Genomic DNA, 24801 nt, shown 5'->3' with positions numbered 1-24801 from the left:
AAGGTTACAAAATTTGTGTGCTGGAGAGCTGCTGTGCATAGAAATGCCAAAGCTGGAAAACATGAGGAGGCAGCAATTTCTTAGCAGTTAGCTGGTGATGGTAATGCTGCTTTCCTCTGTGGAAAGTCCCAGCTCACATACTGTTAATTTGTGCTAGAGTAAAGATTGGGAAGATTTCCTGGTTCTGTTAAATTTAGTAGCAGAACTGATAGTACTTAATGGAATTAAGTTTTCATTTCGAGCTCCAAGAAGGCTCAGTTTTGAAAATAGACAAAGCAATTGCACAAAGAGTCACTTGTCATTAATGTTGTTTTTATTTTTATTTCTTCAAAATTTGCTGTACAATCCCACAAACCTTTTTTTATTTTCATTTTTTTAAATTATAAAAGGTCTGTGCAGATGCCAGTCAAGTCTGTTGGGGTGGGGCAGTTGGAAGAAAAGAATAATTCCTTCATTATTTCTTGGCATAAGGTGGAAACAGCATATTAAATGTCCTCAGAAGAAAGACAATGTAATTAATTGAAAATTTAGGGTAGGACAGCCCACACTTGAAGTATACAAAACTGAGGAAAGCAATACTTAATCTGATTTAGCGTAGCTTTCTTACAAAGCCATGGTGCTTATAAAAAAAAAAATCAGAAAAATATTGTGTATATTGAGATGCTGGAAGGACATCATACTGAATTTGCAAGAATTCTGTATTTTCCCTCCAGTAAGAATAACAGCAAAAATCCTTGTAAAAAAAGAATAAAACAATGTTAACACATGTATTAGAGGTTAGCTTACTACTATTTTCAGGCATTAGTAAACTCTAGAAACAGAATGTTAATGGTGAAAGGATCCCTTTAATTCCTACTAGACTCAAGTGCGTGGACATTGTTTGGATGTTTTAAAATGTATTTTCTGGGAGGGTGGAAAAACCTTTGGAAAGCTGAAGGTTCAGGATATAGCAGTGTGTTCAGCATTTTGAATGAGAAGTGTACTTGTTGCTGTAATTTGTACCTGTACATAAACACAACAACTGTTGAAAATAGAATGCAGCTGACATTTGCAGAAGTAAAATTTTTATGATACTACAATTTAGAAGTTAAATATCAAAATAAAACATTTTTGTTCAGTTTCTTTCATTTGACTTTTCTTAGTACTGTAAGAAGACTTGTCTTAAGAGTGCAATAGTTTTATCCAAAAGACTTTTAATGCAGTTATGCATACCACATGAACCAGGTTCTCTGACTGCTCTTCATATTCTACATCTGGAAGTGAAACAGATATTTTGGTGGGTGTTTAATACAGTCAAGCAACAGTAAAAAACTTTAATTTTCTAAAACTTTTGTATTGGACAGATTGGGTCTGATTTATTTTTTTTTTTAGTAAAAACTGCCTTAATATGATTTGAACTAATTACTTCTCCTATATCCTTCTTGAAGGTCTCCTAGCAGTACATGGTTCTGCATGTCAAGTGAAACCTATCCATATCAACTACAAAACTATAATAACCTGGACTGGATTGATTTTATCAAAGAAGGTGTGATAATTACCTAAGATTTTATATGCTTTTTGTTTTCATCCAAGTGGATTTCAAAGCACTGTTCTAGCCAATGAACCCTGCAAACTAATTTCAGGGATAAGCCTTGTATTCCTAATGTTGCTCAGGTAAATGAAGGTTTTTTTAATGAACTCTTGGTCTAGCACGATCAAGCTTACAATGCTATAGAAAAATCTGTAATGAGTCAGTAAAACTTGTTATTATCAAAGGCTCGAACTGCTTAATATCAGATAGTTTGCATACACATTAGCTATGTTAAATTTACAGGATGATGTTTATACCCGTTGTCTTCTTTGGGCCTTGTATCCCACAATTCCTAATTCTGCTTTATCACCAGGTAAATCAGAGACATTTTGAAGGGTCACAAAGCATGTGAATAGATGCATTAATAATTCAAAAGATAATTTGATAAGTTACTTCTCTTTATCTGAACTGGACTTACTTCAGATGTGTTATCCATGTGCATACTCTGCATTCGTAATCTCTGTATCCTCTGTCTGGGACCCCTGTACATGAGGGACTTCGTGGTTGAAAGAAAAGGGAAAGATCTTGCTCAGGGTTTTATACCTTCAGTTTAAAACATGAGAAAGATAAGTTTTGATATGACTGTGCATATGGGTAATACATCTTGAAAATCTTAGGTAAGCTCTCATTTTTCCTTTTTTAAAAATCGTGAATTTAAACATTGTGGTGACTTGATACTGGAAATCCCCTAAGGGAAAAAAAACCAAACCACCAAACCAACATGCAACAACAAATGCTTTTTGAGCAACAGTGAAAAAGCGTGCACTGCACACAATATCTGCATTCAAACTGTAACTGGTCAGACCCAAATTGTTTCTAAAAGGTCTGAAGTTAAAGACTGTGCTATGGATCAGTTAATAAATTTTTCCCTCTATCTGCTATTTTACTTGCTATCATCTGTTGCTGTTTCTAAGACTCATAAAACCCAGAACAATGGTCAATTTATATTTTTTATAATGGGATACAATTCCATTCTCTGTTTTCTTAGAACTGAGTTAATAAAGTCTGATTTACCTATGATGTTTATTTTTAGGGGCAGCTGCACTGTTGGCATGATTTCGTATATACATAGCAGGCCATGGAGAAAGTAGGGATTGGTCATACTGTCCTGTTAACAAAAAGTATAGGAAAAAGGAAATGTTCTTTCCTTGGTGTCAGATGGCACCTAGATGACCAGAAATTGAGGAGGTTGCCCATACCTACCTCAGTGCTAAAAGCTCAGATTTTAGTGATTTTGCTATTTTACTCTGGTGCAGATACTTTGGAAAGGCTGGGAGCCTGAAAACATTAATGTGAAAATACGAAAGACACTGGGGGCAGGTGGGAGGAGCCTAGTTATATTTAGTTAGATACAATAATTTATAACAAACTATTAATAGACATAATAGTTATTTTTTTTTTGTGCAAGAAGGAATTAACATCTGGAGAATTTTCTTGATCATTTAACAGAGTTCATTTTTAATGGGTAGGAAGCTGTAACATTCAAGGCTGATTTACCACAGAAGCCAAACTACCTTGTGTCCAGACTCTGCTGGTCGTTCACAGGCCTTGACAATAGGTGGAAGATTGAACTAGCGTGAGTCAGTGTATGGAATGCTGTCCTGTTGGGCTGCTGATTTCGTTGGAATTCTAACTATTCAGTTGCTGCTGGTGTGCAAAAAGCTCTATTTGAAGAGAGACCGTCTTTGTTGGTTATATGACTCAGGTGAATTTATTTCATAATAGTCTATTGAATTGGTATTTTTTCTCCACAGGGCAAGCATGCATCTGTGGTTTCACCTACTTGTAAATGCAGTAACACCTGTACTCCCTGTGCAAATTCTGTTATTAACCCTTTTTGACTGTAAATCAACACCACATTGTTCACATAACTTGATATGAATTTCTGTAATGGCCAACCACATTTATGATGAGATTTTACTCTATCAAAAATATTTGGCTGTGGATAATCATAATTTCCTAGTACAACATTTCTTACTAATAGGCATGGAACTCAAGATTACACAAAGGGCCTGGGAGACTGTTAAGGTGTGTTTCCTGTATCAGAATAATGCACCCTTTGGAGGCTATACTCTTGCCTTTGATTGGAATATTGACTATTGCCAACAACTGCAGACCAAGAGTTCTTATTACCTCTGACAGTACACTAAAATCACAGATCAAACCTAAAAATAGAAGTTACCTCTTCCATGGCTGAGAAAATTTTATGTCTAATGCAATTACAGAGGATTAAACTTGTCAGAAGACTGGATGCCTAGCATAGCAAAAGGCAAAATTAAACACTTGGAGAACAGACTTTTTTACGTAGTTACCACCCAAACTGTGTTTCAAAGACAAAAGTTCCCAGAAGGATTTTGTATCGAGGAAACGAGTACCAAGAATATTTTCAGGCAGATAGCTACCGCCTGGTGAAAGTAATCTGCAGTGCAAGCTGCAGAACAACAATCACAATATAAAAGTCTTTCAGTAACATTTTCTAAGCCTTTTATGAATGCTGTGGCCACACCCTTTTTAGTAATGTTTTATTTCTCCGATGATTCAGCCAATTTCAGTGGGTCTGGTTATGAAATCAGATACCAACAATGTGAGTGGGACATACATCAGAGGAGCTGTTTGGTGTGTCACATGTCAGATTTTTTTTCCTCACAAGTTCACAGCTGGGGATATAAAGGCCATAAACAAGTGGTTTTATCCTCATTTTACCTGAGAAACGAATAGGAACTAGGTAAGAAATGGAGCCACTGCAGAACAGAGATGAGGCTGGTGTCAGCTGAAGACAGAATGCCGGGATTCATGTCTTGAACCATGATGATGCTTCTTTCAACAGTGTGTAACCAGTGAGTGTATTTGATTAGAGAGATGATTATTGCAGCTTTTGCTATTTTGCAATAACCTGTGTGAAAGGACAATCAACAGGGCATTGTTTTATGCTCCAGAGTTCTGTGGCAGCACTGCAGAGTCACCTACTGATGGAGCATGGTGGGAAACGGAGGGAGGCACACCAAGAGAAGGAAGAGGTAGATTTGGGGCAGATGTTAAGCAATGTGTTTTATTTCCTCTACAACAACTCACAGAGACCTCCAAAGTGTGAGTGAGTTACCTTCGGGCAGCCTTTTGATGGACTCTGCAGGGGCCTGTTTCAGCCCCATAGCGCTCCTTAGCACTACTTCTCCTTTGGAAGTGCGTTGTTCGATGTGAACCTGGTTTGCAGGAATGACTCCTTTATAATTTTGATGAAAATCAGGAGTGATTTCATTGCTGTCAGTTACATCATGCTGATTTCAAAATAATTGAAAGTGAGACTAGAATTAGACCTACTTGTCTTTAGCAATGTCTAATATAGGGGATGTACCCATAAAACTCACTAGTCATCAACAGAAAGGAAACTGTCTACTCTTTATTGTAGCTTTTGCAAACATGCCAAGGTGTCATTTAGGTGTTAGGAAGGAAACCACCATCTCTTTGCAGAATAGTTGGACAATGCTCAGCTACAGAGGGTGGAGTGAGAATTATAGTCACAATGAGTCAGGAAAGCAGGGTAGGATTCTAAACTTCAGCCTCTTTGCTTGGACTGCCTTCAGACCTAAGAAATGCAGGTACATTTACGTGAATATTCCTGCTCTTAACATTAAATTGGCTTGTTAAAAACAAACTTTTTTTTTTTAAAGTATAATTTTCAAATATCACTATCTTAAGATAAAGTTTTGGACTGAAGTAATAATACTTTTAACACTTGCATTCTATGTTTTGCATACTAAAGAAAATGTCATGCCTGTTAAGATTTAAAAATGGTGAACAAACCACAATTCCAAGTTGCGTTATAGAGTTAATTATCTCAAAAGCCAAGAACTAAAAATTAGTAATTATTAAAGTCTTAAATCTCCCTGGACAACATTTTTAGTTGAAGTGGTTGAGCAGATTCTAGTATATTATATAATTACAGAATTTACAGCAACTAATTTTTCGTTCCCTGTGTACATAGCCATGTGGAAATTTTGAGGACACACAAAAGACACTAAAAAGTTAAAGGTCTCTAAACAGAGCATCTCTTCCCATTTCCTGATAATGAATTCCAAATTAAGTTAAAGCTGTCAGTTTCCTTTACAGGCATGGGAAGTCTTGAATAAAAAACAGACATTTACTGCCTGTTGCAGCTCTGCTTTTGTAACAGGCACCACTTTAGTGGCAGTACCAAAGCAGGGGATGGGATGACTCTTTTCTTGGCAGCAGCCGTGATGAGGGCTTAACGTTTTGAGAACCCATCAGAAATTATCAGACCTGAGCAGCTTCAAGGGTTTCTCCATTCTGCTAATTATATTGACTGCTCAGAGCTCAGGTTTTGCCAGTAACACAGGGCCCATATGATTACAATGTAAGTCCCTGTGTAGCTAATTTTGCCATAGGTATAGAAAAGTGCCAGGTTCCCATAATACCTGTTTAATTAATGTGAATTGCTGCTTCAGGAGCAGAAAAAAAGGAGTTGTAAAACTACTATGGCATCTTGATGGCTGTTTTCCAGTTGAATCGTCCCTAGTTTAAAAAGAGTATTTCACCTTAAGAACCAGTTTCTTTGTGGCTTTTAATCCCAGAGTGTTTTCATATTGTGTAAAGTATAGTTCATAAATTACTTTAGTATCCCAAACTGAAGACATTGAATGGAATTTAAGGAATTTATTTTAAAGGAAACAAGGTATGACATCTATATGTCTATGTCTGTACTGCATTTCTAGCCTCAGCAATTTGAAACAACTGAAAGATTAAAACCCACCGCAAGATGTTAGGTTTGAAATGGGAAGCCTAATCATACTTGAGAAACGCAAGTAACCGTTCTCTTTGTAATGCGTCTGGGCTACAAAATATGGTGAGCAGCTACTTTTTGTCTTTTATTATTGTTTTGTCACTGGCTGCTTTATGTTGGCAGTACTACTGCTGAAGAAGACATACCACCTACATTCCATTTAAATTTACGTTTATGTTAAGTGACATACTTGTTGATATTTATTATTACACTGAACCAGTGCCTGTACACTTCGGTAACAGAAAATAAGGTTATCTTTACCAGGCACAGTACAAATGCGTACCAGAGAGACAGTCCCTCACCTAAAGAGCTCAGAATCTACTTGCTTCCACCTTCACAGCCCGGTTTTCTTCTTCTGGTCTTTCTGGTGCTTTTCCATACTGCTGCTTTCCTCTAAAACGGACGTGCCTATTGCCACCTGTAAATTCTTTATCCCTATTTTCCTTAGGTTGCTGACCTAACGGGTCACTTGCTGTTACTCTCCTGTGCAATTCCAGCGTGGAATTGGTGCTGTTTGCCTTCTTTTTGGTGAGCCTTCCTCCCGAACCGGCCCGAACACCGGCGCGGCGGTGGGAAGGGACCGCCTGGGCGGGCGGCACACGCCGGGCAAAGCCCGCGGCACGGTCCCGGGCAGGGGGCGGCGGCCGGGACCCGGGACCCCTCTCACCTCGGGGGAGCGGCCGGGGCCGCTGCTGCGGAGGCAGCTACCCCGGGCCCGGACGGCGGCGCCGGGCCGAGGGGACGGTTGGCAGGGAGCCGGAGGGCCGGGCGCACCGCCGGGGAACGGGGGGTTGGAGCTGGGAAGGCGGCGGGCGGGGCGGGGCGGGCTCGGGGGGCGGCGGGGGCCGGCACACACACGCGTCTCCTCCCCCGCCTGCCCTGACAGCCGCCGGGCCGGCCCTGCAGCCCCCCGCGTCCTGGCCGCTGCCCCTGCCCGGCCCCGGCGCCCTTGGCTCGCTGCCGCCGGGTCCCTGCCGCGTCCTCGCCGGGGCGGCAGCTGCGGGAGCCGCATGCCGGGAGCCGAGGAGGCGCAGGAGGGTGCGAGGTAAGGCGCTGTCCCCTGCGCCCGGGCAGGGCGGCTGCCTGTCAGCGCTGGGGGGGAGTCCGGCTCCTGCGGGGCACCTGGAGGCGGCCGGGCTGACCGCAAAGGTTGCGTTGTGCCTCCGGGGGCACCGCCGCCTTTTATGAGACACCAGCCGGAGCGGCTGGGGCTGGGGGTGCCCCGGCGGTTCGGGAAGGGGCTGCCGCCAGCTCGGGGCGCGGAGGGGGGGGGGGGGCGCCCTTCTCCCCCTCCATCCCCTCACGCCGTCGCCGCCCCGCGCGGTCCCTCAGCGCCGCCAGGCTCCGGCTCGCACGCGGCGGCGGGAGGCGCGCTCGCGCCCGGCAGCCCCCTGAGGGGCCCTGAGGGGGCGGGGGCGCGGGACCCGCTTCCTCTCAGGGCTCCGCAACCGTTTTGGGTTTTATTTATTTATTTTCAAATTAACTTCTTTTGACTTTTATTTGGGGGCAAACCCTTCACAAGTGTCAGTTTAGAAGGAAAACGCTGCGAAGGAAGGTGCCTGTTACCTCCTTCGAAACCCGTAATTGTTACTGGAAATAAGTTACTGGGGAGAGGGTCTGTGGGTCTGGGGTGCTTGACTCTCCCCTCCGCTCAGCCTCCCCCCGCGGTGGAGGTGCTGGAGGTTTGTAGGCGAAGGAAAGTGGAAAAAACAAACGCGGAGCGTGATTACTCGGGCTTGTGAGGCCGGTCACAGCTGCCTCTGAACAGGCCGTGAGGGAGGCAACGTTCATTAGCTAATTAGCTTGGCAGGGATCGCTGTCCGCATTTACATAGTTAATGCTGGTGAAGGCATCTCTGGGGGAGAAGGTTGTTGGCGGCTGGCCCGGTTTTACCGATCACCTTAGTGATGCGGTTGGTGGTGACCCGAACTTGTTGTTTACTAAGGAACCATTTACATTAATACAAAAAAATCCAACTTTGGTAGCTGGTGTCTTTATTTTTCTATATAGTTCTTAAATCTTGTGTATCTCTTTTGTCAGTGCGTGCATACATTAATGTAATTTCTATTTAAATGTTATTCTTTAGTACCTTTTGAGCTACATTTTCGTAGTGAAAGGGCAGAGAAAATTCCTTCATCTTCAAACACTTGTTAAAGAATTAATTTGGTTATGTACCCAATTCTGTAGCTGGTACAGAGGTTTGCCAAGCCTGACAGGTTATGGGACGGGTGCTGTATCTGTACAGAATTTGAGTTTAGAACAAGAGAAGCTGTGGGATTTGGAAACAAACAGAATTCAAATATTTATTGCAGAGTAATTGGGCTTGCAGAATGTGGGGAGGGGGAGTGTGTGAAATGGAGCTGTCCTGGTGTACGTGAAGTAAGAGAATGCACAGGTGTATGTTTGGCTTGTCATTTAATGGATTGAAGCCTTCTATTTAAAATTTGTATACATATGACTGGCTACCTGTTTTCAGTAAATATTTATTACCCAGTTTTAGTGAACAAAACATCTTATTGTTTTGAACAGAAATCCCTTTTAATTTCCCGGCAGTCGTGCATATCTGTTAGCAATGTGACAAGGCCTCGTGACCCGTGAAGACACTGTAACATTCAGTATCATTCCCTGCACATTTTCTCCGAGCTCCGCTCTGTTTTGAATAGTGCACTTCTTCTCGGGACTGCTTTTGTGTAGACAGTTGTTCTGGCGTGATTCCAAGTTGTGGGAGTCTTATGCCTACACAGTTTGGAGGTGTATTATGTGGAGTTGCTTCCAGCAAGCGGCCAGTGAGATCACATGCCTTAAACAAAAATCTGTTTTGTTTTGCTCTTCATGAATTGGAATTGGTGATACCTGATTCTGCTTGGGCGTTTATATGTAATGTCTTAGTATTGACTTGGAAGCTAGTTTTTTCTTGTGTTAGATCTTTTACTTTAGGTGCTGAAAAAAATTAACCTGACCTCTTAAGTTTTATTTGTATGTTTTCAGTATTTTAGGTTTTTGAGGAAACGTATTTTTCCTGAGTATTTTTTGTGAAAGCATCAGCCTATTGCTATAGATGCATCTAGAATCCGTTTGGAGTGCTTTGTGCGTGTGTATTGTATTGCAGACACCTTATACTCAGTTAAACGTGATGTGTATTTTGAGAAGAAATTTGTTAAGAGTTGCCATTTTCTTCCTCTGTGTGTGTAGGGAAACTGGCAAATGATATGTTTAGTGGAAGACTAAAAGACTTGGTGTGTTACCATATTATTGATTAATTTTAACTTCATAAGTCTCTTAATGTTTAATTTAATCAGTCCCTTTATGTTATTTATTTGTTAAATAAATTTTGGGGATATAAACATTGCAAGGTTATGTAGGTTTTACAGATAAATTCTAGTACTTACAAATAAATGGGTAAATCTAGTACTTCATAAATAAATTCTAATCTGTGACTTGGAAAAAGCCTGAGCAGAACAGCAGTACAGTGGAATAAAAGGTGGAAACAGATGAAAATGCTGGAATTTTCTGGACAAAGAAGTTTTGAAGTTTTCATGTTTGCAGCTGTACTTACTGACTGAAAAAAATGTTATCTCCACATATCTAATATTTTCTTGGTCCTGTAAAAGTCCCATTGATTTTTTACCAAATTGTGCCGCTCAACTTGGGAGGGCATATTTTGAATTTCGATTGTCCGAGTCATATGAAATCTGGAATAAGCAAATGGCTATGGTCTTGCACAATTCTCTTAAGAGTATATAGACTACTGCAGTGTAGTAAGTAAATAACTGGAAAATAAAGGACTTGGTAAATACACTGAGGTAATCTGTGATTAACAAACACCTCATGCTTTGCTTTTGATTATAATAGCTGCAAAGTAGCTATTCAGAAATAAATAGTTATATAGCCTGTAACTGTGGTGGTCTCCATCTCCAAATGTAACATAGAGGATATAAAAAGAAACAAAAATGTTTTTCTATCTAGTGTCAGCCAGGGTTGAACTTGAAGTGGTATGCTGTCAATTATGGAAATGTAAATAATTATTAACTTGCAGGTGCTCAACACCGTACAGAATCCAGCTGAAGTGGTTAGCATGCTAACGGATCAGACTGTTAACCTTGAAACATAAGGGCATATGTACATGCATATTTATTTACTTCTTCCTAATCATGTGCTGATGAGCAGTCTTAAGGATTTCAAATCTGAGTAAGCATGCTGCCATAGGTATATAAGTTACTTCAAAGTAGTATGTCTTACATGGGCCAGTGCTGAAAGTGGTACTTCAAGGCATGGCCAGTAGCAAAACGCAGTGATCCCCTCCCCAAAAAACATTTAAACTGGGCAAGAAGAAGCATCTTAATGTACTTTACAGTACAAGAATAGTTTTTTGCTTTTTATGTTAAATCTTTATATATACAAACAGAAATGGTAACATTATGTGACTAGAAAGGTGCTCTATAATGTACTGATTTCTGTCCTGTCCCCCATTCTATAGGATTAATTACCCTTACAGTCATGTGGTTCCCCTCATAAATCTGCAGGTGGAATCAATGTGTGGTACATCTTGTATTCAAAGTGGTTTACTGGCTTTTATACCACTGAAGTTTGCATAAACTTGGAAAGTTGGCAGGAGTTACTTGGACTTGTATGGTTTCTGTAGAGCAAGAACAGCTGCTCTGCTGGTATAATCTCTCAAACAGTTTAGCTGTTAAACTAATGAAAGTTGTATTTCTATTTATTTCAAACACTTCAGCATTTTTCCAAAATAAATTTTGGGGATTATAACTAGGAGAAGAGCGTGTTCTTTACACTGTCTGTACTGTATCAGGGATCCTACTGATTTTATTTTAAATATTATGGAGTGTCCGGCTAGTGTTCCCTCAGAAGGTTCTGTCTGGACCATTACCTTTGTCTTGAAGACAACAACCAGCTGTTTGGACAATGTGTGTTTTGTGGTGGCTGGTTATTTCAGCTTGTGTGTGGCCTTAACTGATGCATCCAGATAGCAGGTGGGTGGGAGAAATTAGAGGCACATATGAATTGCAGTACAGCACTTAAAATCACCATGTTTGTATTGACACAGACTATGATGAGTGTGTACCAAACCTGGTATTCCTCTGTAGATAGTGAGGTTCTTATGTGAGTATGAGCCTTAAAATACTTTGCCTACAGAAACAGGTGCTGTCAAAATTAGCACTTGTTGATGCTCCACAAAGAAGTAATTAATATCCTATAAAAAACTCTCTCAAGCAAGTCAACTACTGTGTGGAGGGGTGATCTTGCAAATGTTCCCATGCAGGTTTGGGTTCTGACTGTGCTTAGCAATTGCAGGTGAAAAGCTGTAAAGACTAAAAAGAAGATAATTGTGGGACAATGCACCTTTTTGTCTGCCATTCAAATCTATTAGATAACCAAGAAAAATAAATGCAAAACCAACTTGGCAAACTTCAATGGCTTAATAAACTGTGCAGCAATTCTGAGTTAAAAGATCATGTTTATTAAGATAGGAGGCTGAGAGGATCATAATTTTCATGTTAAGGAGAAAACATGACACCCTTCCAGGCAGATAAAATTTTGAAGCTGCCACTGTTCCCTGATAATTCTGATAATTGGGGAAAATGGGTTGTGTTTGTCTCAACAGTGGTGGTATTTCTTTTGGGTTTCATTTATTCTTAATGTATTTTTGTTGAGGATAAATGTGTTTATCATGAGGGAGGCAGGAATATGTTAAAAGGAAGAGAATAATATGAAAAAATGTGGCAGCGGTTGCATTAATTTTACACTGACTGTGCATGCTGTATCTCTTTTCTGAGCCCACTATTACCATGAAAAAGGCTTAATTTAACTGCTGGTTTCAGAAAGCTCCTCTTTTGTTTAGCAAATTGTCCCTGAAATTGGTTTAACTTTGTATAGCGCCTCTAATATTTTTTACAGAAATAGCACATAGTTATTTCTGGAAATATTTTTCCCCTAGATAAAATCTAGATGAAAAAAATAATAGATAAAATCTTGTTGTTTGTCATTGCTACGACTTTTGAATAATGGCTTAGTGCTTGCTTTCAAATTCAGAAGTTTGAGGAGGATAGAGTTAAATTAATCTCAGAAATTGCTTGCTGTATGAGTCACTAAATTGGGAACATAAATACTCATAATCTTTGGAAAGAACCTCTCAACATTGTTTTGCTGCACAGTGTCAAATGCAAAATGCAATACAGTATGTTTAGCTTAGAAGTAGTTAATATTTGCGTTTGAAATTGTAGTTTATGAAAAAAAATCAGATAACTTTTTGGCCCTTTTTACCAAACTGACTAAAGGCTAGCACTAAGTCTGTTGTAGAAGCTAAAATATTATACTGTTTGTCTTTTGTTTGTTTGCTTTGTTGAAAAGTAGTAAAAACTTGGAGAGGAGGAAAAGGGTAGAGAAATGCCCAGTGCTGGTGAATTCTTCTTGCATACTGACAGAATGGATAGGTTGGGCTTTTTTTACTGTCTGGTGCTGAGGCCAGACGCTTGACATAAGAACATCTGGATCTTTTAGTCCAAAGAGAAACACAGAAAGAGATTTGTCTCAGAATAACACGAAATTATAGCATCAGTGACAAAAAATTCCTTGATACCTATTTACGTTGAATAGAATATAGTATTTAGTGTTCTCTGTATTCTGCTTCAACAGTACATTTAATTTTGTGTGTGCAAAACTGTCTAAAATGTTCTGTTTAGCTTTTTGCTAGTGTTTCATAATGTTAAATTTTTTCCTGATCAGATAAGAGACTAAGTTGTGTGCTATTACTAAGACACAGAGTACTGAAAGATTAAATTCCCCCTTTATTTTTTTGCTATGGCAATCAACTACCATCTCTGAAAGTGATAACAAAGCTCACAAACATTCCCTATTTCCCCTTACACTGCTAAAATTTCTGAGTTGAAACCACTAAAAGACTCAAAGCTCCTGATGACTTTGCAGATTGAACAGTGCAGACGAGTCCTAGCTCTTCTATATTGCAGCAATGTATAGTGTTATATGATACGCAGGATAGTCTGAATTCTTTTGTAACTCCTATTTTTCACAGCGGTAACCGGCTCAGGAAAAATCCATGTTTCTATTTTGGGAATAAGCAGGTGCATGTACCTGCTTGTGGTTTCCCTGATGCTGGTGTCTTAGTATATAGATATATTTAAATGGTTCTCAAAGATATCCGAGTTGTAACCGCATCCTCTCTTTGGTGCTGGTAAACTTCTGCATATGCTTTCGTGAAGGTGATGTGAGATGAATTGTAATGTAATTGGTTATCTTCCTTTTCTTTTGGTATTTTTTAGGGAAAAAAGCTATGTCCTGGAAACTGAAGGACTAGTCCAATTGAGAATAGTGTCTCATAGTAGGCTGTATTTCTCCAGCATGGAACACACTTCCATGTTTGCCATGGTCTGGCTTCAGCCTGGTATGAACTTTATTTATTTAACTCTTGTCTTTTAATATACTTTGTGCTGGGAATAAGTGTAACATTCTTGCTGTTTAAAAAATAAACACTGTCTTTTATATATGGCTTTTATATATGGCAACAACACACTTGTCATCTCTCACAAGTGTGTGTATATGGGAAAGGGAGCCAAACTTAATACTTGCTGTGGGACAGAATCATTATATTATTTTAAAGTTTCTTCTGTCTTATGTTGGAGAGTTCTGATGGAATCACCAAATATGGAGTGAAAAGTTACGTACGGTGCCTGTGGTTCTCTGAACTACTTCCTCCAAGTATCCTTGTGTATACGCTTGTGTAAAGTACCTATGTAAAACTTATTTGTGCTGCTTAAGAGGACAAAAGGTAACTTTTTAATAAGATGCCTCAAGGACAGCAGTAAAATCCCTTTCAAAGATACGTATTTTAAAAGGTTCTCCAAAACCTCATTCTTTAGTGCATCAGGTGCATTTTTAAAGACTTCAAGAGGGTGGGTAATGGTATGCCCCATGTGTTCATTGAGGTCAAAACTTACTTGAAATAACTATAGTGTGTGTGAAACATTTTATGGTATGCTAGGCTTGGACTGAAGTGATTATGCAATGTGAAGTCTCTCAGCAATGCCTACTACTTGGAGTTGTAGTCAGGAGAAATACTCTTCAAGAGCTTCTTGAGTTTTCACTGTGATTTTACTGAAGTATGCTTTAGTGATACAAAGATATTTGGCAACTGCAGTGTCTAAACACCTCAAAAATAATCTGGGTGGAAGATTGGTTTTGGTATTTGTTGTTACGCAGTTAAATAATGAAGTTTGTTTTAAAGTTTAAATCTGCTCTTCAACAGCTATTTGCTTGAAGTGGCTTCTGGTTAGGAGCTGAGTGCTGTCAAGGTGTGAGATAGTACATGCTTGCTAACTTTACGTATAGAAATGCAACTTGTCAGAAAACCAAAAATATGTTTGTTCACTCAAAATTACACATTTTTGTGCAGCTAGTAAGGAAGTGGAAAATCAGCTCTTTAAAATTAAAGATGTTAGGATGCACGCTTGCTAATTAGTAGTCTATTGTTCAGGTTTTGTGTGCATAAAGACTTTTGCTTGAGAGAATGATGGTGTGTAACACTCCTAATTTTTTTCTTTGTAGTAGGTGCACATTGCTATAGTGATGCTACTACTTTCTTTTTCTTTGAAAGGGATACTAGTTTCTGCATTGAGGGGTCTTAGTGTAAAAAGTAAAGCTTTTTTCACAGTTCTCTTATCAACCAAGTATAACAAGATACTGTTTCAACAATACAACACGTTTTGGTGAAGGTAAGGATCTGTGGGAACATGCTTTATCAGAAGATATTGGCTATTTTTACTTTAACTGTACTTAACAGCTGTTGAATGATATTTTTTAACTGCTGCTACTGTGAATGTCTTACTTGTCTAGAGATACAAATACGGAGTGGAGGGAAAGGAAAAAAATATTTTTTTTTTAGCCTGAGGATCAAAGTGTATCTACACCTTGTAACAAAGGCAAAAGGAAAGAAAAAGAGAGAGAAAAAGAAAATGGGCTTTGTGTAGGGAATCATGATTTTTCAGATGCTTGGCTAATACTTTCCCCATTCTGCTAGCTATAAATCACAGGCTGGTTTGAGCCCGTGCAGTGTTGTGGCTTCAACACTTTTCTTGAACTTTCACATTTTTTTTATTCTGTTCAAATGGTGCTGTAATGCTGTTCTGTGCAGGTGTTTGGAAGCTTGAGTGCTGTGCTGTACTAGATCCCTTTTCTCCCTCCGTTATTTTCATCCATTTAAGGCCAATTGCAGAACTTCAAGAATGAAATCTAAATCTAAATGATTAAAATACACTTAAATGCTTTTCTCTGCTATTATGGTATGTAAGAAACTACTCTAAGGCAGAAAAACTGGTAATGCATTAGATAATCTAAATTAATTATTTTAATGGAATCATAAAAATTAGTTTCTTTGTGGAGGTAACTTAAGAGAACTTTGGGGTGCATGCTTCCTTCTGGGTACTCTAGTATTAAACAATTTGTACTTGGTCATAGCAGACTTAAGTATGCTAAATTTCTGATGTCTCTTCAAAACCAGCAAGGATGTTTCTTCAAGGCTGTTCTCTCAAGAAGACAGTGGCAGTAGCGTTAAACATAGCTGCTATAAATAATGTCTTTGACATTGTTTTCCTATGTTTTTGTTCTGGAATTGCCTTTTGCCCACTTCCTCCTATTACAGCACAGCATGATCTCTAGGACAACACCTAATTAAAGTGCGTGTTCCTTATCAGGAACAGTCAAGGTTCAGTGTACAAACGGAGGAGGGATGAGGAACAAAATACATCTGAAGCAGAGTCTCTTTAATTAATATTCATTGACTTGCGTTGGCATCTGACTTCAAGTTGTTAAGAGGAAAGATGATAGATTTATTTTCCTCCTTCAAGTTCTATCATGTATAGTGCCTATGCCATAAAGTTCAAGTCCAAACAAGAGTTGGATGGTGAAACAGAAAGAAGCACCTGTGAATTGCTTATTTTTTTCTGAACATTGTTCCTCTGCTTCTTGAATTGCATTCAATTTTCAAAGATGTTATTATTACTGGAGGCAGATTTCTGGGGGTATTGTTAGTATTCTGGTTGAATAAATCCTAAACCAGTATGTTCCAAACAAAATTTTACTTTGCCAGTTTTAACATTAATTTTGTGTGGTTCACTTTGAAGATAAACAGTATTTTTTTGAGAGTTATAAGCCTAACAGTAACTTTTCTTTCCACAACAGAACAGTTTAGTTTTGTTTTAGACCTACTGAAGCAGTTTGTGTTAACTAGAAAGACTTCCACAAAATATTCTTAGTGCTTGAAAAAAGATATCCCCTTCTACATCTTAAAACTGAGAAGTGTTTATTTTAAAAGTAGTTATTTATTCTGAAGAAAGAGTCTAAGAGCAGTCTGTGGCCCAACAATGAGTCAGGGTAGGATCTACAGGCTGAGAATTTTTCATTGCAATGACTTTCAAGGAGAAGAGGTAGTGGTAATATTTGGTATCCATGGCTTTGGAACGTGTAGATGGATATCAATTTTCCATTTGTCATTTAGACATAAAAAAAGTTCTGGTGTTTTGACAGGGCCATAAAACTTGTGAGTGATATGGGGATCAGCTGTTTAATTACCTGTTGCTCCTGGTAAAGAGTGAACTAGGACCTGTGTAGACATGTTGTCAGAAATAGGATGACAAAAGAATATCCCTGATGATTTTCCAGAAGCTTGTCTGACTCATTGCTGTCCAGCCTCCAAAGTGTGAATGAGAAGTGCTGCTGGACGGCAGCACTGAATGGACACTTGGTCTCAAAACTTTAACAATCTCTTCCATCTCAAAAGACAGTAAGGAAGGAGAAGTATGCTTTGAAAGAAACTGGCTGATACAGACAAAATAGTTCGAGGTGCTAGGAGTTTATGCTACAGCAGACAGGGATTACATGGTGAGTATTGTTGGAGCATTGTTTGTTCTTCGGTGGAAAGCTGGAGGGATGCCTTGCACCACCTGCTCCCATCTGGAGGAAGTGTGCTCTTGGCTGCTGCCGTGCAGAGGACAGGAGAGGGCCAGGTGTGGTGGTGTCTCCTGTACCCCTTTTGTCAGTGGTAGCTGGGGAAGGATGCTTGTCCAGCATTGTATCCACTGGCTGCTACGTCTCTGCCCTCCACATGTGTCAAGTGAAGAATGCATTTGTTTAATTAGTGGGTGACTTGGCACATCTCTCACATTATTGGAAACCAAGCAGTGGAGGCTGCAAGAGTATGGCTGTATGTCTTGATGTAAACTATGACTCTTGGTATCCAAAAAGCCTGCTGTCATATCCAGCATAGTTCTCTTTCTGAAGGTGCGGTGGATGAGATCTTGCTATCAGAATGAATAGATGCTGGCCTCTTGATGCCCTCCTTTTATGTGACAGAAAACACCAGTAGCAGATCCTGAGGTTGTTGATGGGAAGGAGTACAACATGTTACTAACATTTTCAGATATTAGCCTGGGAATGTGAGGGAGTTGAAAAGTCTGACAAGATGTATTCCTTTCTGTATTACTTCACATAGTTTTCTTTGTGGAACATGTGAGAACATAAATTGGATTTGTGCCATATTTCATTTATTTTCTGTTAGATGTATGTTAACCTTTATCATCAGTTCATAGAAAAGTTCGTAACATGGTAATTTTTATCACTTTTGTCCTCTGCTTTTGCTCTAGTTTCAGTGTGGAAGTCTTAATGCATAAATTTGTATGGCGTGTTTGCTTATATGTTTCCAAGGGTGGGGAGGGGAGTGCTGAAAACATTTTTCTTTAGTCATACCTTGAACACTTGTACTGCTGTAGTACTAGTTCACAAGTGAACAGTAGATTTTTTTACTTTTTTTTTTTTTTCCCCTGGAACAGCAACCTTGTGGTTTTGTAATTTGAATCTTTCAGCTTCCAGCTTTGAGAATTAATGGACTGCTTTTAGCCTTGCTTTGAACCTTTGTTCTTACTAGTATGAGGGACTGTAAGAGGAGGTAAAACTCTTGTTGCCATAATCTGCATGATCATTGAAGCATCTGGGCTTTCCCAATGTAGAGTAGAAATTCATTGCCAAAAGAAAAGTTTAAATTTACCTTCTCAGGAAATTGCTTCCTGAAAGAGGGGAACATTGCAGGACATGTTTTAAGTATGGACTCTTGCATTGTTGCTTCAAAATATATTTAAGAATAGCTCCCCTCTTCCTGCAGTGTTATAGATTAGAGAGGCAATAATTTAACTTTCAACGCTCGTTGCTGCTGAGCCACTTCAAGAATACTGGGGTTTTGGGTGGGGTTTTTTCATTTTCTTTTGGTTGGTTGGTTTTTTGTTTTGTCTTGGGTTGGGTTTTTTGGTTGTGGGTTTTTTTTGTTTGTTTGTTGGCTTGAGTTTTTTTCCAAAGTTATCCAACTTGAGAATCAGGAGTAAATTTGAGGTCGGGCTCTGATCTGAAAAGAGGTCAGATGGCTAACAGTCTCTGTTCCTGCTCTCACAGATGTGAGGCTTTTGTTGTTCTCCCTTTCAGAATACTTCTCTGGATCTTTAAAACAAGATTTCAAGAAACAAATTTGCTCAGAAACAGACCGTGCAGAATTTTTAGCCTTTCTATTATAAGGGATGTAAAAAAAAATATGCAAAATGAAGGACCTGTTTTTGTAAGTCCATTCTGTTTTCTCTGGAGTGGCAATGCTGCATGCTGTGTTCACATCAAAGGGCAGGCAAAAGGAAGACATGAATTCCAGTAAGGACCAAGTTTTGGCTGCTGATTTTTAGGACTTCTGTCCAATAAACATGCTTGCTAGCTGTCCATTCCTGCATGGACAGAATTCAGAAACAAAGATAGATCTGCCTGCCACTGGTGGGACATAGGCATTGTGCTCAGCTTTTCAGGCTGTCCATGACTGTCAAGTCAGATTTTGACCAAGGTTTCACCAGGTTAAACCAGCTTTTTAATGGTTCTTTGAAAAGGAAGGAATTATTATCTTGACAAGCACAGCCTATTTTCTGGTTATGTTCTAGTAGTTGAACCTGTTCTCTGTTAATCAATTAGGTCTTTGTGTTGATCATAACAGGAACCAGGTGTCAAGTCATATGACTTGGATGGCTAACATTCCCCCCCTGCCCCCCCGCCTTTTTAAAAGAAGGGCCGGTGGGAAATCTGTATGTGTAAGAAGCTCCATGTTAACATTGTGGATTCTGTTATGAAAAAGTAAGTGTTTCATGGTGAAATTAACTTTCCTTATCTAGAGACTTCAACCATGCCAGTGATTCACTTGAAGCACCTTTAGCCATATAGACCCTTGTCACTTGGGAATTACTATTGACAGCGTTTGAATATGTTTGTGCTGCTTTGGAGAGTGACTTCAGCCATTAATGGTTATTTTCTGCAAATCAGCAAAGTATGATCTGAAGTTATACAAGTGGATCTTAAGTTATTAAAATATGCAAAAAGCTTCTGTAAATCTTTACATATTAGAAATTGAAATTTTCTCCCCAACGTCGTGTGCATCATTCCATGGCAACTGGCTGTAACTGCTGCTCTGAATTAACGTAATTGACACTACACATAGCCCTGGGTACAGGCTTGCTGACATCAACTCTTTTGGCATGTGTTCAGAAAAGGAAACAAAAGACAATCAGTGCTGAGTTTGGCATAACTCGTAAGTCCACAAAACTGCCAAATCCTTCTCTATGCGTTCATCCAATTAATCCCATCGATTTAGGACATTTACTTAAGTGAGTAAAGCCTACTGTATTCGGTCTTAAATGTTCATTTATTAGTGAACTAGTGAACACATCCTTCATGTACATAACATTTTTCATGTTTGTTTGTATTGTTGTTCCTTTGTAGAAAAAAAATGAATTCTGAAAGCTCAGCACTTACCATGAGTAGCCCTGCTGTAGTAAACCAATGTGCCAGAGGAGCAATGGAAGAAGAAAAAGTTTGGTAAGCTTTACTTCTAATTTTCTAAGAGGTTAGTAGGCAGCAATATTGGGAGATGTAGTTTTAAAATTAAGCAGAGGAATTATTTGTTATAACTGTTTGAATTAATTCTGTGTTATTTAACACAGAAGGAAAAAGGGAAATAATTTTTTGTGTTGGTTTTGAGTTTCTGGCAGGTGACAATGGGACAGGGTGTCATGGGGGATGGGCAGTGGAAAAACTGTTCACTTCAACAGTGCACCAGTTGTACTCATGGAATCTTTCACATATGGCAAATGTCTTAATCTCCCAATGTTGTTGCTATGCTTGTGCAATGCTGTTACTAGTACCCTTCTGTGCTGTGCAGTCTTGTGGTGTCCTGAGATTCATGCCCTGGAAGACATTACAAAGTCAATAGTTTCTACTTTTTATAAAAGCACTTTTTTCTACATACGGGAGAAAAAAATATTACACTGTTCAATGGTAGATGTGGACAAATGCTTACATTTTAGGACAATTTTTTTGTGAAAGCTGCCACTGACCATGTAATTTTTAGCATTTGGCATGAAGGGAACAGGGTCTTGAGAAGGCATTGAGTGAGACTTTCAGCTGTGTTAATGAGAGTCTTTTATTGAGAGTCTGTTGATTTTAACTTGCTGTTGTTCCCTAGGGTTTAGCTGGTGTTTTGTTACATTTTTTATTTACTGTGTAGAAAACAACCAAATAAGCTCATGACAAGAAGCATGGCACCCATATGGACAAAAGTTAACTTCCATTGTTTTTGTAGTCTGAGAAATATTCTTGAAAAGCTACAGAATTAGATAAACACTAGTAAATGAATGTTATGTTTCCTGCTGGATGTTTCTCAGGAAATAATGTGTAATCTTTAGCTTTTTTTTTTAATGTAGGATTAAATTAACAGCAGCATAATACCTGGAAACTAGTTTCTTTTTAAGTGTCTCCCACTATTCTACTACTATTCCTGGAACGTCCACAAAGTTAGAAACAAATCTTCAGATGAAGGAGTAGGATGAGGAGGACTTGTGGGCTTCCCTCTTGACTCCTGAGTCTAAGGAGGGCTGGGGAATTAACACATGCTCTTCATTTGTTTGATATCTTTTACTGTTTTTTAACCTACTTGTGGTATTGAACTGGGGCCAGTTCTGTTAATCAACAATCTGGACGAATGGATCAAGTACACCCTCAGAATGTTTGCAGGCAACACCAAGTTGGGTGAAAATGTTGATCTGCTTGAGGGCAGGAAGGCTCTCGGGAGGGGTCTGGTCAGGCTGTATTGATGGGCTGAGGCTGATTGTAAGGGGTTTGACAAGGCTGAGTGTCAGGTCACAACAACCCCATGCAACACTATGAGCTTAGGAGGAGTGGCTGGGAAAGCTGCCCTGCAGAAGAGGACCTGGGGCTGTTGGTGTACGGCCAGGTGAATATGAGCCAGCAGTGTGCCCAGGTGGCCCAGAATGGCAATAGCATCCTGGCTTGTATCAGAAACAGTGTGGCCAGCAGGACTAAGGAAATAATTATCCCCCTGTACTTGGCACTGGTGAGGCTGTAACTTGAATACTGTGTTCAGTTTTGGGCCCCTCACTTCAAAAGTGACATTGAGGTGCTGGAGTGTGTCCAGAGATGGGCAACGGAGCTGGTGAAGGGTCTAGGGCACAAGTCTTGCGAGAAACAGCTGAGGGAACTGGGCTTGTTTAGCTTGGAGAAAAGGAGTCTCAGGGGAGACCTTATTGTTCTCTACAACTGCCTGAAAGGAGGCTGTGGGACTTGGAGGTCGGTCTCCTCTCCCAAGTAACAAGTGACAGGAATAGAGGAAACAGCCTCAAGTTGTGCCAGGGGAGGTTTGGATTGGTTATTAGGAAAAATTTCTTCACTGAAAGGGTGGGGTCAAGCACTGGAACAGGCTGCCCAGGGAGGTGGTGGTCACCATCCCTGGAGGTATTTAAAAGATGTATAGACGTGGCACCTGGGGACACGGTTTAGTGATGAACTTGGTGGTGCTAGGTGAACGGTTGGACTTTATGGTCTGAAAGGCCTTTTCCAGCCTAAAAGGATTCTATGAATCTATGAATTTAGTATAATTTTTTTTCATGGCATTTTTGTGTAGTGCTTTGTGAACATTCTTGGTAATGTTGACTAAAATAGTGGGAGACTACAACTGATGTTAACAAGTATCAGGGTATCATGAATGAATTGTCTTCAATTCGCCTTCCCCTCCAGCCCACCAGTTCTTGTCTATATTATTTGTGTACACTAATCTACAATTTTTTTGACATATGTTCAGTCATACTTGCTAATGTTTCTAATGATTGCCTTCCTGCAATTCTTCATTAAATTAGTCAGAGGTTAGAACAGAGATCATTCTCTCCTTCAGGAATTAAATTAATCTTTTTATTTAATATCCTAAGATGCTTAGCTGTTTTAATTAAGAGATCAAACAGATTCCTTTTTTCAGCCACTGTAAAATTACTTTGGGATTTGAGGTTAAATAAATATCCACAACTCTAAATGCTCATGTGCCGGAGCAGATATGCTATAAAAGTCCCTCCCTTTACCTCTGTCAGTGGTAGGCCAAGTTATTTGGTGTGTCATTGTAGGATTAGTTTGTTGCAATTTACATGACACTTGGAAATATTTCTATAAGAACTGGAGTATTTGCACTGACTGGTTGTATAGTCACCACTGTATATATGGATGCATGCTTGATAAGTATGTTCAATCAGTAAGATAATATGAAATGAAAATTTTAAATTAGAATCTAGCCTTGTAGACTTTGTTGGCTATGAGTATGTATGTGACAGCTTATAAGAGTGCTAATCAGGGACAGCAGAAACTTGGACTGACTTGTCTTGACACTGAAGTGTTTGTTACTGAAAGATAAATTGATTAGTTAAGGATCTATTGAGATGTAATCTTCTGTGGGCAGAGAATAATATATGCTGTCACAGGTTTTGTGATATCCTTTTATATTTAAGTACCATGTATTAGGTTATAGAAGTGGTATCAAGAGCCAGGTTATCACTTAGTGTAAATTGTGGGGCCTGTGCTGAATTACAAGGAGCTAAAATTATTTAGGCCAACTTTAGGTGTGCTTCGTATCATCTTAAATATGTTTCCACCTGTATATCAACCAACAATATAACTTTTACTTTTGCTAGCTTCATATTTTGTAACCCAACATCTTGTTTGTTAAGAAGGGCATCATGTTTGCCATCAGTGGAATTTTAGTTGGGTTCTTGATTTAAGAAAGCTGAATAGCAGTCTGATGCATGTCTGGTTTAATGAATGCAAGATGTGGCTGACTTGAGTTCTTTATTATCTGAAACTCAGTTGTTACTTGGTGGGTGCAGTAAATACAATCGTGAAAATTTCCTTTAGATATATGTGGAATATATTTGATTTTTTTAAAATATATTTTTCCCTTCCTTGGTATTGTGGGATTTTGTGAGTATTAGAGCTGAATAAACATTTTCTCAACCTAATGAAGTGCAATGTTACACTGCATTACTGCATCATGCCTTTATTACGGTTTTTCATGGTTTGATTCTTGAAACATATTTACATTCAGATGGGTTCTCAATTGTTTTATTTTCATGCAGATGTGGTTACTAGTAAGAATTGGTGTTAGTTGTAGCAAGATCAGGAATGTATACTATTAGAAGTATGCAGTAACAGTATAAATTATTCAATCAAGTCAAAAGTCTCCACAGAGCAAAAGCCCAGAGCAAGACAGTGTTTAGCATTTGAACATCACTTACGATGCATGTGCAAGGTTTTGATGTTGCATAAGGCCTTACGTTCAGGCCCCCTAGAAACAGAGGGAAGAGTAAATAGTTGACTGGTGGCGATTTTTACTGACAACCAGAAGGCAGAAGTTCTTAATCTTTTTCCTTGAATCTTTTTCCTTGAATAAATTATTTACTAAAAGGTGTACAACTTGATGATATTTTAATTTTAAATGTGAACAATGTGTAGCTACACTTAGTATCAAGGACATTAATATTATACAGCAAACTTTCGGTGGAATTATCCACATACCCTTAGTACATTGTGAAGCTTTCTCACGTGCTGTAACTAAATTTGCATGTGTTCTATGAATGTCGCTGTGTACTTTGCTCAGTAAAAGCATAGTGCTTTTGTTCAGGTGGTAAGTGTGAATTGTTTCGTCTTGTCCCTTCCCTTAAAGTTGGGATCTTTTATGTATTTATACCTTGTTTATAAATCATAAGCGATGTTTTAATGCCTGCCAGTGAGTGTTTTATTCTCATAAATTACCTACTGCATGCTCTCCTGTTTTACATAAAGCTGCCATAAATTCTTTTGTGGTTTTATATTGGTGATAGATTAGAGGATAAATTATAAAATGGAAATAAATAATAGTTTACTAAAATACTTTCTCCCATTTCATAGAAGGTAAAGTATAACTGGTCACGCAGTACTAACTAGCTAGAATTCTCAAGTCCATGGAAAGGAGTGCAAGAGGGAAGAACTGTTAATTTCAATCTTCCAAAAATGC

General features: G+C 39.1%; 1 protein-coding gene across 1 annotated transcript in view; it reads left to right on the top strand.

Annotated features, from left to right (window-relative positions):
- The first annotated feature begins 13678 nt into the window (after positions 1 to 13678).
- ARHGEF3 (Rho guanine nucleotide exchange factor 3) overlaps positions 13679 to 24801 on the top strand; it is a 137882-nt gene continuing 126759 nt past the window's right edge. Inside the window, exons 1-2 of the mRNA XM_037386216.1 lie at positions 13679 to 13788; positions 20196 to 20291. Coding sequence (XP_037242113.1) covers positions 20203 to 20291 — 89 coding nt within the window. The 5' untranslated portion in view covers positions 13679 to 13788; positions 20196 to 20202. The remainder of the gene's footprint in view (positions 13789 to 20195; positions 20292 to 24801) is intronic.

Source organism: Falco rusticolus, chromosome 4, assembly GCF_015220075.1.
Source record: "Falco rusticolus isolate bFalRus1 chromosome 4, bFalRus1.pri, whole genome shotgun sequence".
Taxonomy (NCBI): domain Eukaryota; kingdom Metazoa; phylum Chordata; class Aves; order Falconiformes; family Falconidae; genus Falco; species Falco rusticolus.
The sequence above is the reverse complement of the archived record's forward strand: the minus strand, read 5'-3'. Positions and strand labels throughout refer to the sequence as shown.